The sequence below is a fragment of the Octopus bimaculoides genome, chromosome 29, assembly GCF_001194135.2.
Source record: "Octopus bimaculoides isolate UCB-OBI-ISO-001 chromosome 29, ASM119413v2, whole genome shotgun sequence".
NCBI lineage: Eukaryota > Metazoa > Mollusca > Cephalopoda > Octopoda > Octopodidae > Octopus > Octopus bimaculoides.
This window is the reverse complement of record NC_069009.1, coordinates 11,206,870-11,224,369: the sequence shown is the minus strand read 5'-3', so window position 1 is coordinate 11,224,369 and position 17,500 is coordinate 11,206,870. Positions and strand designations below refer to the sequence as shown.

Genomic DNA, 17,500 nt, shown 5'->3' with positions numbered 1-17,500 from the left:
CGTCGTCCTGCACTCATTTCGAACATGCTCCGCTGACGATACTTTCGTGCCTGTAAAGTCCATCGCGAACAATCAAAGCTCCCCGGTAGCACTTATAGGCCAGAGATTTTTGAAAATTATCCATCGATGCTAGCAGGAAATTTCTCCGGAAATATGTCTAACTAATCTTTTTTGACGTCCAAGCATTGCACTTTCCAAATGTTCCCCCTCGAGCCCTGTTCACCACCAACGAAGCACTGGAGATGTCGTAGCCTCAGCATCATCAATCACGGCATGCCCAGGCCACTACGCAACGTGTGTTAACAGTTGACAGACCGCTTGACCATCGGGATAGATCCCTTTCGCAAGAAGCGGAAATGTATACGTTCCAGTGTAAATAGACGGTGGCCAGGATATGGCACGACGGTCAAGCGTTAGTGGATGACGGACGCGATATACTTGTTAGTTACCTCTGGCCTACCTTTTAGGTATAGCTTTCTGAGTGAGAGTAGTCACCCTACTTGTTACCTCGTCCCAGTGTTTGTCGATCTGGAGGTGCGGACCGAACGAAACGCGGAGCAATTTAAGCGCTTCATCTGTCCAGCGACTAACGAAGCTGTTGGATAGCATGGACTTGATTCTCCAGGTACCGAACCGGAAGCCCACTGATTTTTCCTCTTAATTGTCACTCCTGAAACCGCCCCATAGCCCCTGAGATCGGTGCCGATCATTTCATGTGTTTATGATCCGACACCACTACATTGACGTCGTTCGCATAAGCCGACACGCTCAAGAGTCAGTGCATACAAGAGAGATGAGAGTGTACAACATTGCCGGACTGAGTGCCTGATGTTGAACGGCTCTTGGAGATGACCGTTCATTTTGATCCCCGAACAGATGCCCCTGTGCATTGCAGCGACCAAGCCCCTGTATAGAGGCTCGAGATGAGCTGCCTTGAGGACCACCACCTTGTCGACACAGCTTTAGACTGTTGATCATGTCTCCACCCGTGCCAGCTTCTTTAGCCATTTCCTCAATAATATTTCGCATGAGGTGGAAGTTGTCATCGATGAAACTTCGGGATGACACATGTCTTTGACTCCCCTACCAGATCCCCGATGACAAGTGCCAACCTTGTTGTTAATAATTTGGTTAGAGTTTTGAATTCTACATTCAGCAGAATTATAGACCTAAACTTCTCAATACAATACCCCGTGTTCGGCTCTTTTCTCAACAACGCCACCGCTCGTCGGCTCAAAAAACTGGAAATTCACCCATTCTGCTGCCAGTTGCAGTAAACGTTTGCTAAGAGGTCACCGAACAAGTCTCATGTAAGCGTAAAGCTCATAGGGCAGACCGTCCAAACCAGGTGATTTACCCCTCGTGCAGCTAGCCATTGATTACCTGTACTTCAAAAGCTGTTATCAACTTTCGCAGTGATCCGCCTCCGCCACCCAGATCCACGGCATTCATTCGACGCCGGACGTGAAATCTATCCAGCCATAACCACAAATGCAAAATGTGTGGTGAGAGACGTGGAACGATATGGCATATTGTTATCGAATGCCCGAAATTGGCACAAAGCCAAACTGGTGCAAAGGCTTTAATTAACTTTTCTACACTTTTTTTCGCTGGAGCAACCAAGTCATCTCTTCGGAGAATACAATTCTCTGAAGAGAAACTTTAAAATACTGGACAGCTAGTGGAGAGAGAGACGGAATAGCTGTAAAGTTAAATACGGACCCCACTAAGAAGATCCAGGATACGATATGCCACACAGTGACGTACCGTACACTCGGACTAAAATCAATAATGGTGGAAAGAGTTATAGAAGCTCAAATATAAAAACCTTTTGGTTCTGTATGAAATCTAAAGGAATATATAGAAAGGAAGGGCCTATTGAATGGTGGATGCATCTTTCCGCACTAAAGAAGTCAAACATGGCACTTTGAATCATCTGAAAAGCGAGGAACTGTTCTTAGTCCCTATCTACTGCGGTCAGAGACTGACCAAAATCATAATTCCACAAAATCTTTGTCACAAACATGATCATCACCATCGTCAGCAACAGCACCATTATATTCAACGCTACCACCATCCTCCTTCGTCCCATCGTCGTATTCATCACTACCACCTCCTCCCCCTCATCCTCCCCTTCATCATCATCCTCTTCATCGTTCTCATTATCATTGTCTACTTTCTTTTTCGTCTACCAATTATTTGTTTAGTCATGATAGTTTGTTATAAAACTCTTTTAGACCTTCTCTTATCAACGAGCTTTTTTTTATGTTTCAGATATTTGAATGAAAATAAAATCGAGAAAGTTACAGCAGGCGCCTTTGATGACCTGCCCAGTTTAAGATTCCTGTAAGTTGAATAAGTCTTGTTGATAATATTTCAATGACAATGTATTATTAATATTACAAATTTTTTTTCGCGCCATGTCCATGTCTCTCTCTGTACATTTTCGATAGAAATGAATGATTGTTTGTGAATAGCTGTAAATACGTATGTCAGTCAGTGTTTGAAAAATAATATCTATTGGCATGTTTAACATTTTGTGTTCTTCCTCTCCTTCCTCTTCTTGTTATCCACTTATCATCATAGTTTCATCATCAGAGTACTCATAAAGGCCATTGTAAAGATCCTTGGTACCACAATGACTTTCTATTTGTCTTCAAGCCGGGTAGTGCGTATTTCTGCAATCACTCATCTAGCTGTTGGTCTATCAGTTTACGGAGACCTTTCAGCTTCTTTATCCATCAGCTTTGGACTCCGTCTGGTCCTGGCCTCTTCCAATTTGGGAATTTTCTTAAATGCTTTTTTAAAATCAATTCTGTAATTATCTTTATGTCTCTTTGGACTTCTATATTTCTTAAACTCTCTTGGATTTCATGCAGCCACAACGCTACATCATTATGCTCTACGGGTCGGTCCAAGATCTCTCTCCAAAATACCTTGCTTTCCTCTGCATCTGGTGTCCTTGTTACGTGTATTCACCCATATAGTTCCTGAATTAGTTTCTTCAGAATTGCCTCACACAATCTGTTTTGCCTGAACTGTCTTTTTTTGTCATATCCTTCCAGTTTTGCTTTCATTGCTACTCCTCTTTGTTTCAATTCTTCCAACATCACATCATAATCTTTATCTCTTGTTCTATATGTTCTTTCCAGCCTTATTCTTATGCTTTCTTTCTGCAGTTCCCCGCTTATCAATCTATCAACTTGTCCTAAATACCTTTTTTTAACTTGGGTTGTTTCATAGAAATTCGCCAATATGGTTCTTTACGTTGTATTTGCTCTTTTCTTTCGTATCTAACTCTATCTGCAGCAAAAATACCTGCAGTCTAAGTAATCTTATTATTTTCACTTATATTTCTTGTCTGGAATAGCTCAGGAACAACATCTATCTTTTCGATTTCAAATTTGAGCTTGCGTCGGACATTGTACCTCAGGTTGGGTGGGGGTAGATTGAGCCTGGTCTCTCTAATATATTGGCACAGTAACCTCACTATGCCTTGTTGGTCATCATCGTATTCTTGTGATATATCTCTTCCTATTACTTCTGCTTCATTTGCTGAGAATGCATTTACATTTACGCTTTGCACTACTTCTTTAGTGCCACCTTTCATTTTTGTGTTTTCAATGGAAACATTATCAGTAATTTTTCCAAGATTAAAAACAAGATTATTATTTTCTTCTCGAACAAAAAAATATACAATTCGTAATAATTTGAGTGAGTGTCGAAGACTTCCCGTTGCCACCTAATCCTCCCCCTCTTCTTCTTCTTCTTCTTCTTCTTCTTCTTCTTCTTCTTCTTCTTCTTCTTCTTCTTCTTCTTCTTCTTCTTCTTCTTCTTCTTTGTTTCGTGCTTCTCGATTTTATCCTACTACTTGTGTTTGTATTTTCTTATTCGTCTTATTCTGTCGATTCCTTTTTTCTTCTTCTGCTTTTTAATGGAGCTGTCGTTTGACTTATCCTTTCTGTTTTTTTTTTAGTTGTTCTCGACATTCTACCCCAACTTGCTGTTCTCTTCGATCCCTTTCTTCTATTCTTTTTATTCTCCTACTCCCAACAACATTTTCTTCCAGCTATTTACATTTGTATTGTTTCCGTCGTCTCAAATTTCCTTTAACATTTCTACTGCTGTTGTATATTTTCTATTCTTCATAACCAGTCCCATCATTTTCATCACCATTATCAATATTATCAACCTCACAATCATTTGCATCATTTTCATCGCCTTCAGAATTATTATCTTCACCAGAAACGTCACCAGTTCCACAGACATCACCAAAATAATAATCATCATCGCAATTATCCTCCTCAAAATCTTTATCACACACATGACCATCACCATTATCAGAAACAGCAACATTACCTTCAACACTACAACCATCATCTTGTCCGTCTCATCGCCGTATTCATCACTACAATCATCACCACAGAAACTCCTCTTCTCCTCATTGTTCTCATTATCAATTTCTACCTTATTTTTCTTCCGACCAAGTATTTGTTTAGTCATGATACTTTTTGTTATAAAACACTTCTAATTTTTCTGTTAACAACGGACTTTTTTTTATTTTACAGATATTTGAATGCAAATGATATCCAAAAAATTGAAGTTAGATCCTTTAATGACCTTCCCAGTTTAAGATACCTGTGAGTTGAATAAGTCTTGTTGATAATATCTCGTTGATAATATATAATTAAGCATTTCAAATATTCTTCTTTTTCGAGCCCAGTCCCTGCCTCTCTCTACATTGTCACTTTTTGATAGAAATGTGTGATTATTTGTGAATATCTGCAAATATGTATGTCTGTGAGTGTATGACTCTTAATATCTTTTAACATGTAAAACATTGTGTCCTTCCCCCCCCCTCTTCTTGTTCTTATCCACTCCATATTTTCGTCCTGTACTACTACCGGCACTACTGCTGCTATTACTGCTACTACCATTAATGTCACCCCCACCCCCACCAGTTTTTCATTTTTTATCATTATCTTCGGTGTACCTTTTTCTCAAATGTTTTCCATGTCTTTTGAAATTGAACCCTTTTCCTTTTGCCTTTTTTACCATATAGATCGTTTTCCCAATTCTATTACAAATAATACCATCATCCCATGATTCTTTCCCATGACTGTATGTTTTAATAAGCACTTCTTCGCCTACTTCTAAATTTTTCGGCGTTCCGTCTTTGCCATTATCGATATTCCAAGTCTTTTTTCCCCCTCTGCCTGACACCAGTATGTTGAGTATTGGACGTAATCTTTCTCGGGAACATTAGTTCAGCTGGTGATTTATCTAACGGCGCATTTGGGTTTGAAGTAACTTTGTATATCCTGAGAAGGTTTTAAAAGCTAGTCATTAATCTTTTAGTTGTTCGCTTTTCTTAATGCCCTCTAGTACGTATCCACAAAACATTCCGCCTGACTATTTGACCGTGGTTATATGACTAGTTTGGAACATCAGGCGGAAATGTCTGAATTGAGATCCTTTAAACTGTGTCCCAATATCGGACATAATGATATCCAGTATATCATATCGAGCAAATATCTCATGGATGAAATCGATTATTTCAGAGGACATAAGCTGTCAAAATATACATGCTTCCGGAGATTTTGCATAGCTATCCACTATGACAAGAATATAGTGAAGACTTTGAGGAGCCTGGACAAAAGTGTCTCAGTCATTTGGGCATGGTTGTAATTTACAGCAGGTTATTTCGTTGTCAGAGCCTTGCTTTTACAGGATTTTACAAGATTTTCGATATTTTGTCCATCGTCGGCCAATACGCATAGCTCCTCATAAGCGCTCTCATGCGCGATAATCCTGGATGTTCAACGTGAAAATCTTAGAGAATTCTTTTTTGCGGTGTAAGTGGTACCACAATCCTCTGTGCATACATTAGGATGTTTTCGCACACGGAATATGTGTTGAAAGTTTAATTTTCAGTCCGGCGTGTATTTTGTTTTCTTTCAATGTTACTTTCATTTTATTTATAAAAATATCTTTCAGTGCTTTGGCTTTAATTTTGTCTATGTTTATTGGAAATTCATTAAGCATGTTTAACAAAATGCTTTTATCTCTGTTCCAGCACTTAACGATACAATTGCTCTTTCTTCAAACGGTTCGACATCTTTAGGTATTAATCTAGATAACCAGTCTGTGTGGTTTAACTATTTTCGGGAGAGGTATTCCATTTTAAAATTGCAGTTCAACAAAATGACTCCCCATCTCTTCAATCTATTGGCAGTATGTACTGGGATGCCATTCTTAGAGCCAAAAATACCCAACAAGGAGCGATGATCAGTTTGTAGACAAAACTTTCTGCCAGGGATGAAATTTTGGAACTTTGTTACAGCATAAATAATTGCCAAATCGTCTTCTGAATCAGGCAGTAATATCTCTCAGCGTGCAATAGTTTACATGGTGCATGTGCTACGGGTTCTGTATCGCCATCTTCATACATATGCAAAATTACCGCTCCGATGCCATATTCAGTGGCATCTGAAGCTACTATTATTTTCTCTTCCGGGTCATAGTGTGTTAAAGATAGCGTGGAAGTTAGTATATCTTTTAACTCTTTAACGGCTTCTTGGTATTGTGGCGTCCAATGCCATTTCATTCCTTCCTTTGGCTGGCAATTTAATAGCGCAAGAGAGTTTTGAATATTAGGGATGCAAATTTGGTAATAATTCACGAAACCCCAACATGCTTGTAATGTCTCCATATTCTTTGACAGGACATATTTTCAATTGCTGATGCACGGGTAGGATCAGGATGACGACCCTTTCTATGTATGATTTTCCCCAAATATCTAATTTTAGGCAAAAAGAAATCACACTCATCTTCATCTCATTTTAGATCCGTATTAACTTAGTTTTTAAATACCTTTCCCTCATGTTGTGCATGATGCAGACTTCTTAATTCACTCTTAATCAATATGTAATCAAGATAAGCAATTGCGAATTCACATTCCGCTAACATTTTATCTATAATCTGTTGAAAGGTCAGCGGTGGGACTTTTATGCCAAATGGTAACATGTTGTAATTATAAAGTCATCGTCTACTTTAATTTGTAGATACGCGTCAGGGAGATTCAATTTAGAAAATAATCTTGCCACCATTTAATTTCACAAATATGTCCTCTGGGTTAGGTAGCGGATCGTTGAACGTTCTATGTCATTCATTTAACCGAGTGGAAAAATCAGCACAGAATGATGTTATACTTTTTCTTAAAGTACACAGCAGGTTGCAGCCCATTTAGATTATTCTACTTTTTTGATAACTCTAATTTTTTGTACTCTCTCTAGCTCTAATTTTGTCTGTACTAGCGCTGCTCATGACACATTCTTTAGCAAGGCATATTTTTAATTGCTGATACCCAGGTATGATCCGGATGCCGACCCTTTCTATGTATGATTTGCCCCAAATATCCAATTTTAGGCAAAAAGAACTCTTATCTGCTGTCACTTTGAACCCGTATTCACTAAGTTTTTAAAATAAATTTTTGGAGTTTTAACTTTTGGGGTGTTTAAAAATCAGTGCTGTGTTCTATTTTATCTCAAATTTTATTTTCGTTTTCGAGTACGCACCTAGTGCATTTGAAAACACGTCTGGAAATAATATCTTTAATCCTTTTTGCAATTTGCCAGACGCGGTATTAGAACTTGTACCTGTGTCTATTACCTTTTTGCAATAATGGTCAATGGGTAAATAGCAGAGATCGTATTTCTGCATCCTATTCATTCCAAATAGTTTATTGGATTATTTAGCACATAAACCTTTTTCATTTACCGTTCTACTTCGGAAAGTTACGTTCAAATTGAATTCACGTTTAGACAAAAATTTTCTTCTCGAAACGTCCCTCGTAGCTTTTGTAGTTTTACTTAGTCCGGGTTTACCAAGCACACTCCATGTTTTGTCTTTTAATATTGTTATATCGCACTAATATGACATTTGTTCCACTTATTTTTATGTTTACAAACTAGTTATATATTTCGTTATCCTTATCATTTTCAGGTACACCATATCTATTTACATTACGTTTCCTGTATGTATCATTTTTTAACTCTTTCCTTATTTTTGTACGGAAATGAGAACATTTGGGACCTCGAAATCCACACCTAAAACATTTAAGTTTTTTGAATGGACAGTAATACCGGTTGTGTATTTTACTGCATCTCGTGCACGGATCCACTTTGCACTTTCTTATGTTTATTTTTTTTTTTGGCCTCATAGCCTGTATGTTTGATATATCACATTACTATGTGTGAGATTTATTATCCGTTGGCATGTTATCTGATATCTGTTGAAGAGTAATATCCAGGTCCTGTTCTACTTTAGCCTTGTTCGAATTTTCGAATCATGTTATTCTGTTAATTCTTGAACGAATATGAGACACTTAAATATATCCGTTGTTAGTTCCTTTAGTTTGTACCTTTCACGCTTACAGTTTACTATTCCAGAATATACTATGAAGCCATTATCTATGTTTTTATCAAATTTAAATACGACCATCTCATGTTGAAGAAAGGTATTTTTTTACTAAAGTTGTTTGATATTATGCTTATTGTGGCTTCAAAACATAATTCTCCAGGTTTTCGGGGTAGTTTATAATTAATACAATTTTCATGTTGCGATGGTGCTAATTTTCTTAGCAAAAGTATAGTCTTTTGGTCTTCTATCCAGTCTGAACATTCGTTCTTGAATATTTCCTCAGATCGACTATAATGAGCGGAAAATGTGTCACTTCGTCCTGAATCTATCTAACTTTGTGGTTGGATCTTGCCAACGAATTCGGTGTAAATGCATTTGTGGCAGTTTTCGTTTCCTTGAAGAGAACTTGTAAAACGACGTGGTGCCGATTTTGCAACTTTATCATGGCTGATAGTAAATGTTTCCAACATAAAAAACAAGATAATAATTTTGTCCTCATAAACTAAAAAAATATACAACTTGTAATAATTTGAGTGAGTGTTGAACACTGCCCGTCACCAACTAATTATCATCATCATCATCATCATCATCATCATCAGCAGCAGCATCTTCTTCATTCTAATCTACTTCCATTATCTAATTGTTTAGCCATAATATCAATATTCTCTCACAAATCTGTTCCATGAATATTCGTCTTTAAACATCTTTATTTTACAGGTATTTGCCCGGTAATAATATCAACGAAATCAAACCAGGAACCTTCCAGGATCTTTCCAGCTTAACAACTCTGTAAGTTGAATCAGTCTTCTTTTAGTGTATTTCATAGACGATATAATTCTATATACGTAGTATCTTCCCATACTTTATTTTTAGAGCTCACATCCGTCTTTCCAAAGCTGTTTTATTGTTTCTCAATCTCTGTTTTTGAGCGTGGCCCCATTCTTGAGATTTGGGATATACACCCAGAACCACGCTAATAGTTTAGGGGTGAAATCTAGTTTTCTGTGAATCGCCTTCGATAAAACTTTTTTCCAGATGGTTTGCATAATATTGCAACACCAATGGTATGGTTACATTAATCTGTGTAACATCCTGATGATTTATTTTGGAACGCAGAAACGCCGTTGGAATAGTAGATATATAGAGTAGATTATCCTTACAAAGCAGAAAAATTGTCAAGAAACAGCCATGCACTCGAACCACATCCCTTCCATATATGCGTTCGAAAATAAATCTTCATTTTATTTGTATCTTACAATACACATTTCGAAGCATATAAAAAATGTTAGTTTGTTTTACACACACACACATACACACACACACACACACACACACACACACACACACACACACACACACACACACACACACACACACACACACACACACACAAATATATATATATAATGCATAGCATGACATAATAAATCTTACGTCCCTTTCTGCATCTATTGCCAAAACTCTATAAATAATTGCGAAAATAAAACTCTTCCTCTTCATAGGATATTCGAATTAAGGCACGGTGCTGCTTCCTATGGCTATATAACAGTAGTATTATTCCCTTCATGGGACTGTCACATTACGTTGACAGCATACAACTACTTTATCGCATCACTACTGCATAAATCTCTCTGAGAGACTTAGAAATGTATAATTTCTATTTTTGAAATCAGTGAATATGTTTCACTAGAATTATTATATATTTACAAGAACTTGAAAATAGCTGCTCTACTTTGCCATAGAAATCAAATGATGATCTGCAAGTGTTCAATATCGTTCTAAAAACCCATCGTCCCTCTATCCTGTTCTTGACAAATAACAGCCATAATGGCATACCGTTCTTAAACATTAATGCAAAACCATGCAGCACCACAGCAACAACAATGTATTACAAAAATAGACACCCTGCCTTACACACATCAAACATTACTTTTCATATACTATGGCAAGATGTATTTGCTCAATAGTGTTTGACCCTAAAATACGTCAAATTCCACTTAATGAATTAAAGTCTTCCTAAAGAAAACAGAATTCTCCATCAAAATTACTAAACAACATAATTATGAAAGTATTGAAAGTGGAAATCGTACGACGGAGGACGCTTACGAAAAAATTAAAGGGGATACTATTCCATTTATAAATACATACAGTAAACGAGTGACCAACAAAAGTTAAACGATAAAATCTAACCTACTAATATATTTGTTGTTGTTGTTGGCACTCCATAGCTTACGACGTCGAGGAACAGCCAACTCGTGAAATTAACGTGCAAGTAGCTGAGCACTCCACAGACACTGGTACTCTTAACGTAGTTCTCGGGGATATTCGGAGTGACACAGCGTGACAAGGCTGACCCTTTGAATTACAGGCACAACAGATACAGGAAGTTACAGTGAGAGAAAGTTGTGGTGAAAGAGTACAGCAGGTTTCGCCACCATCCCCTGCCGGAACCGCGTGGAGCTTTATGTGTTTTCGCAAAATAAACACTCACAACGCCCGGTCTGGGAATCGAAACCGCGATCCTATGACCGCAAGTACTCTGCCCTGACCACTGGGCCATTGCGCCTCCACACTAATTTACTTACAAAAGGCCTAAATGAAAACTTTGCAACTTAAAACCTAATAACAAACAATAAGGATTGTACCATGAGTTTCCAGCTTCAAATCCCTATTTTCTCTTCTTCTTCTTCTTCTTCTTCTTCTTCTTCTTCTTCTTCTTCTTCCTCTTCTTCTTCTTCTTCTTCTTCTTCTTCTTCTTCTTCTTCTTCTTTCCCTTCATCTTTTTTTATCTTCTCATTTTTTTCTCCCTCTTCACCCTTTTCTTCTAATTATTCTTTCTTTTCGGCATTATCTTGTGTTACATCCGTTTTAGCTGCTACTTTTTTCCTTTAAATTCCATGTTACGTAATTCCATTCATTCATCGTCATCAATGTTTCTATTCATATTAATATTCCTATTATTACATCACCACCTCTCCACCCTCAACGTAATCCACGCCATCATCCGCGCCATCCCCGTTGCCATAATTCTCATTGTAATTATAATCCTTTCTCGACATCGTCAATTACATCGGCCTCTTCATCGTCGACATCCTTCATCAACATAAAAACCCATGACCATCAGAATCGCCATCGCCATGCTCAGCATCATATCTTCATCAACATCATCATATTCGTCATTAATACCACCATCATTATACTCATCACTTTTAGCATAATCATCGGAGTCATCTATTTACCTATTTTTCATCATTTAATTATTTAGCCACAATTTGTGATAAATTATCGCAAATGTAGGCCACTCAATTTCTTCTCATATCAATTTTAATTTACAGGGATTTATCTGGTAACGATATCGTGGAAATCAATGCAGGAATCTTCCGCAATCTTTCAAGTTTAAATTATCTGTAAGTTGGTTCAGTCTTCTTCATGGTGTTTGTATCTAGATGAATGTATGCGAGTGTATCAACACCTGCTTGTAATTAGGTTTGAACGATTGCAGCACTTTAAACTGTTACTAATTTTGTTTGATACTTTCGTTTTTCTTCTTTATTTTCTCCGAGTGCACAAGCTTTCGGCCATCGTAAAAAAAAACTAAGTGTTCATTTTTTCTCCAAATTAAATTTAGTCATCAGAATTTTTGTTAATTAGGGAGGTTTCTTCTTTTATTATTATTCCCTTCTCTTCCTTCTTGTTTTTCTTCTTCTCCCTCTTCTTCGTTTATCACTTCATAATTCTTCCTTTGCCCCTTCTTCTTCTTCTTCTTCTTCTTCTTCTTCTTCTTCTTCTTCTTCTTCTTCTTCTTCTTCTTCTTCTTCCACTTCTTCTTCTTTTTTTTCCTCTTTCTCTTCGGTATTCTCTTGTTTTTCTTGTATGAAAGCATATTTTGTCCTTCATATTCCATATTTTTTACACACATTCATTCAATTATTTCTATTGAATCTTCTGTTCAACTTCATACTTGAGTTGTTTAAATCATCAGCATCACCGCCATCACCACCCTCAACATAATCGACGCCATCCTCCGCCTCCTCCTCAGCATCGTCATCATGGTCGTCATCATTGTTTTCTTATTTCAACAATCAACATCGTCAATTTCCATCATCCTCTCCTTCTTCATTGACATTCATCAACATGAAAACTCCACTGTCATGTGCATCCACTTCTAAATCCTCTTCAACATCATCCTTATCGGCAACAGAAACATCACCACCAACATCCTCAATATCATAATCAACATCATCATAAACATCCTAATCCACATCATTATCAGCGTCATCATCAGGATGATCAACATCATACCATCATCTCCAACACTACCGTCATTTACTTAATTCTTTGCTTTATCACGATGGTCATCACTAATAACACCACCATCATATGCAGTGCAATTAACATAATTATCGTCGTTATCTAGTTACCTTTTCTTCCATCATTGAATTTTTTAGCTATAATTTGTGATAATTTATCAGAAATGTATTCCACTCACTTTCTTCTCATCTCAATTATATTTTACAGGAAATTAGCTAATAATGATATCAAGGAAACAGAATCAGGAATGTTTCGCCCTCTTTTCAGTTTGACATCTCTGTAAGTTGGGTCAGTTTTGTTGCTAGTGCTTCAGTGAAGATATTACGATGTGTATTCCTTTTACCGCTCTCTATCGATATTCTCATTCCTTCCCAGGAGGAATCAGTCAGTGTTAGTGATTGCCATTATCATCATCATAATCCACCTCCTCATCATCATCAACTTTATCAATATCGTGATCAATTTGCCATGTTTTACTTCAGTTAATTGTTTTGTTTAGCCATAATATATGTATTCTGTCACATGTATTTTCCACCTAAGTTCTTCTTAGCTACATTTTATTTCCAGAGATTTGAATCGTAATTATATCAAAGGAATCAAAGCAGAAACCTTCCAAAATCTTTCTAGTTTAAGAACACTGTAAGTTGAAACGCTCTTGTTTATAGTATTTCTCTCATTCTTCAAAACTTCACTTTTTAATTCCTTATATATTTCTTCCTCTTTTCTTTCTTCATCAACCCTTTCTTCTTCTCTTCTTTTTCATCTTCACTTCCTCTTCTTTTCTTCTTCATCTCCGTCTTCCTTTTCTTTTTCAATTCTTTATTCTTCTCTTCTATTTACTTTTCCTTCTTATTTTGCCTTTTAATCTCTTTTTTCTTCCTTCTCTTCTTTTTCTTATCTTCTTCCTTGTCATCACAATTTCTTTCTTCTATCAGGTCATCCAATAATAAGTTCTGTCCGAATTTTGAATGAAGAAAACAAGCGATCAAATGTTGAATTTAATTGAAATTTAATCATCAATGTACTTTCTCTGATTATCTCTGACTTCCTTCCATCTATCTACAAGCTTTTTAATGCCATCAATGTAAAAGTCTTTTGGTTTCAAAGCGAAGAACTCTGAAATGTCAGTTTCGACCTCCTCATGGCTTGTGAAAGTTATGTGCCCCAAATGATTCTGTAAACTACGAAACAAATGTTAGTCTGAAGGAGCAAGGTCGGGAGAGTAAGGTGGATGAGGAATTTTTGCCCAACCAAGTTCTTCGATCTTCTGTATGTGATCTTTGTAGTGTGGGGTCACGCATTGTCCTGATGAAACATCACTCCTTTTCGATTCACTAAAGTGGGTTTCTTTTCTTCAAAGCTTGGTTCAAACGCTCTAATTGCTGACAGTAGACTTGTGAATTGATTGTTGCATTAGGTGGTAACAATTCAAAGGGAATTACGCCTTTGCAATCCCACGAGATAGAGAGAAGAACCCTTTTCCCATGAAGTTTCCTTCTCGGTTGTGGTTGAGCGTTTCCCTTTTACCAAGCCAATGTTTACGACGTTTAACATTTCGATAGAAGGTCCATTTTTCGTCAACAGTTATAAGTCTATCCAGAAATGGTGAACTTAGTTCGCGGGAATGGAGAGAAGAGCGGATGTCAACTCGGGATTTGAGGTTGCTTTCGGACAATTCATGAGGCACCCATTTTCCAAGTTTAGGAATTTTCCAAGTTGTTGAAGATGATGATGAACCGTTGTATGGTTCGGACTAAGCTTTATTGCCAATTCGTCAACTGATAATCCAGGATTTTCTTCAAGTAATGCCACAAGGAGCTAATCATCTAACTCAACTGCACGTCCTGTTCAAGGCTGAAATCTCCACTTCTGAATTTTGCAAACCATCTTCTGCAAGTTCTTTCATTCAAGCATTCTTTCCCATAAACTGAGAGTATGTTTCGAGTCGCTTCGGCTGCAGAGTTTCTTTTTTGCACTCATAAAGCATTATATGCCGTAAATGCTCTTTGGATACTTCTATGTTAGAAAGGGGTTCAATCAAAGAAATTTTATTTCTGTTATTCTGTAACATAAAATGTAATTAGTTTATGTACACAAATGCATTAAGATAAATTTTTAATTCCATTAGACTTTCTAAAATACTATTAAATTTCATTCAATTAAAAAAAAGGTACAATCGGACCACCATCACCATCATATCATTGTAATTATTTCTATCATCTTCATTTTCATCATCAGCTACTCTTCAGCAACTGTGTTTTTAACCGAATTGAGATCGAAAATACACTCAGACTCTGCTATGCAGAAACAAAAAAAAAGAAACCGAAAAGTGAAACCTGGGCAGATGAAAATGTAAAAAAAAAGAACGCTTATGACTTCTACAGATTTCAAAAGTGTCTACCTGAGTGCACTACAGCTTCTTCTGTCTAGGATAAACGAAATATTCAACAAACAATTCCCAAATGTTTTTAATTACCCACAAGGGAATGTGCAAATAAGCGAACCTGATATATTCACATAAGGGTGGGACAAGGATGGCTTTCTTATAATTCTATCAAAGCTTTTGTCAAACATCAGCAAATATCCCAAAGTGTTAAAAAGTATATCGAGAATGGATGATGCAGAGGAGATTCTAAATATTACAAGTATTACTCTTTCCTAACAGTTGAGAATGACATGAGTCTCATTGCCAAAAAGTAATTGATTACATTCCGAGAAAAAACCCTGTTTAATAGCATGCAACATAGTTTTTTTTTTCCAGTAAGAAGTTGCCTTACACAGCTACTACAGTGTTGTTACTGGGTATTGAAATAACAGCTGGACTTTTCAAATGTGGACATCTTGAATTTACCGCCGTCATTATTTAAATAGCTTTTAAATCAGCCATCTTTGACTAGTCTCAATTGAAAATGTAAATGTTTTTAATCTGTTGTGAAGTGCCTCAATGGGTATGGGACTGTAATATTACCAGATTTTCCCCTCAGCCTGAACATTTGATAGTAATGGAATATATATTATGTAGTGGTTGCCACATTAAGAGATTCACTATTTATTCAAGGCGTTTGAAAGAATACACATTAATGAAACAATGTTGACATTACTTAGTTCTACGTGATGTATACGTTTGTCATTAAGCGAATGCCATAAAGTATTTGACCAGTTGCAGTATTGTATATCGTGTAATTAGAACTTAATTTGACAGTGTTTTTGACAAGTTGGTATTCAGAATCAATGAATGTATCATGTATAACTAGTGTACTTTACGATACTGTATGTTACTACATAGTACTTACTAGATTTTACAATTTTCTAGTGTTTAAATAAGACATTAAAGTATTATTTCCCATGAAATACAATCCAACAGTTTATGGACTGATACTATGAAGGATATATATATATATATATATATATATATATATATATATGAGTAAAAATAAATACAAAAAAAGGGTTTTGTATGATCGTGTATAGAGGAATATATTATTTTATTTAAAAGAGTTCCAACTCTGTTTTATTTATATTCTTGTAAAATTAATGTGAGATATAGAATATGGAATATATCATATATAATATAAAAATGGATGGTACAATGTTAATGAAGTATTGAATGTCTTATTGAATGTATGGAATATGTCTTATTGAATATATGAAATATTGAGTGTTCAATATGAAGGATTAAATATATAAAGGCGAATACGTATTTTCTATACCTTGTGGTATTTCATCATGGCCGGTATGACAGACTGTAATATATATATATGTTCTGCAACAGTGTAAAAATCAACTTTAATTCTTATATCTACTTTGAATATTGCCGTTAAAGTGGTTCTGAAGAGAAGTGTTTTAATTATGTATGATTTCTTTTTCTTGCAATGCTGCCAGTGAAGTATATATTGACATTATATTACCAGTGAAGAAATATGTTTGTACATTAGAAGAGAATGTTATGTAAAACTCATATCGTGGACACAACAAAGTCTCATAGCTTATCATCTCCCATCCTTTGTTGCTCGGGTGTTACAGAATATTTTCGTTTAGGATATCTAAGTTAGATTGATGAAAGTTCTCCAGTTCAAACTACACAGACAGAAAAATCATAAGAAATAAGAGACAAACCTTACTGTGAGCATCAGTATTTATTGTCTTAGTTCAGTCAATATACGAATCAAAGAATACATATATTAACTGTATTTTAACTTATAACATATTTGTTCCTTTCTTCCAGATCTTTGCGCAACAACCGAATACAAAACTTTGAGGATGGCGTGTTCTTATTCCTTCCCAGTATTAATTACATGTATGTACAACAAATATTTATTTATTAGAAAAACTTTGTAATACAGTTGGCAATTAATAACGATGAGTTGTTTAAATTTTAATGAGTCAACATGATTATTTCCGGGTATTGTGTTTTGTTGTTGTAACATCTGTGTTGAAATAGCATGAAGGTTGGTTTGATCGAATGTTATACATGCTCGGAAATACGGGGTGTGTTAAAAAAATCATTCTTTGGGCATAAAATAAAACAGTTTTGTACATTTCACAAATTTTATTTAATCATCTTCAACATACTCCACTTAGGACTGCACACACTTGTTTCAGGGGACTGTGGCGGTTGGTAACACTTCTGGGATGCCTTCGAGAGAGTATTATGGAGCGCCGCAATCGCTTTCCTCATAATTTCCTCTCACTTCCCTTTCATCATAATTTCCAGTTTGGGAAAGAGCCAGAAGTCACACGTTACCAAGTCGAGAGAGTAGGGAGCTTG

General features: G+C 36.3%; 2 protein-coding genes across 2 annotated transcripts in view; both read left to right on the top strand.

The window, feature by feature from the left end:
• Window positions 1-17,112, top strand: part of LOC106878985 (TLR4 interactor with leucine rich repeats) — a 30,327-nt gene extending 13,215 nt beyond the window's left edge. Inside the window, exons 6-12 of the mRNA XM_014928363.2 lie at window positions 2,275-2,346; window positions 4,569-4,640; window positions 9,139-9,210; window positions 11,757-11,828; window positions 12,940-13,011; window positions 13,300-13,371; window positions 16,958-17,112. Of these exons, the coding sequence (XP_014783849.2) occupies window positions 2,275-2,346; window positions 4,569-4,640; window positions 9,139-9,210; window positions 11,757-11,828; window positions 12,940-13,011; window positions 13,300-13,371; window positions 16,958-17,057 (532 nt within the window). The 3' untranslated portion in view covers window positions 17,058-17,112. The remainder of the gene's footprint in view (window positions 1-2,274; window positions 2,347-4,568; window positions 4,641-9,138; window positions 9,211-11,756; window positions 11,829-12,939; window positions 13,012-13,299; window positions 13,372-16,957) is intronic.
• An 8-nt stretch (window positions 17,113-17,120) lies between these two features.
• Window positions 17,121-17,500, top strand: part of LOC106871602 (leucine-rich repeat-containing G-protein coupled receptor 4-like) — a 61,891-nt gene continuing 61,511 nt past the window's right edge. The window contains exon 1 of the mRNA XM_052977856.1: window positions 17,121-17,134. Coding sequence (XP_052833816.1) covers window positions 17,121-17,134 — 14 coding nt within the window. The remainder of the gene's footprint in view (window positions 17,135-17,500) is intronic.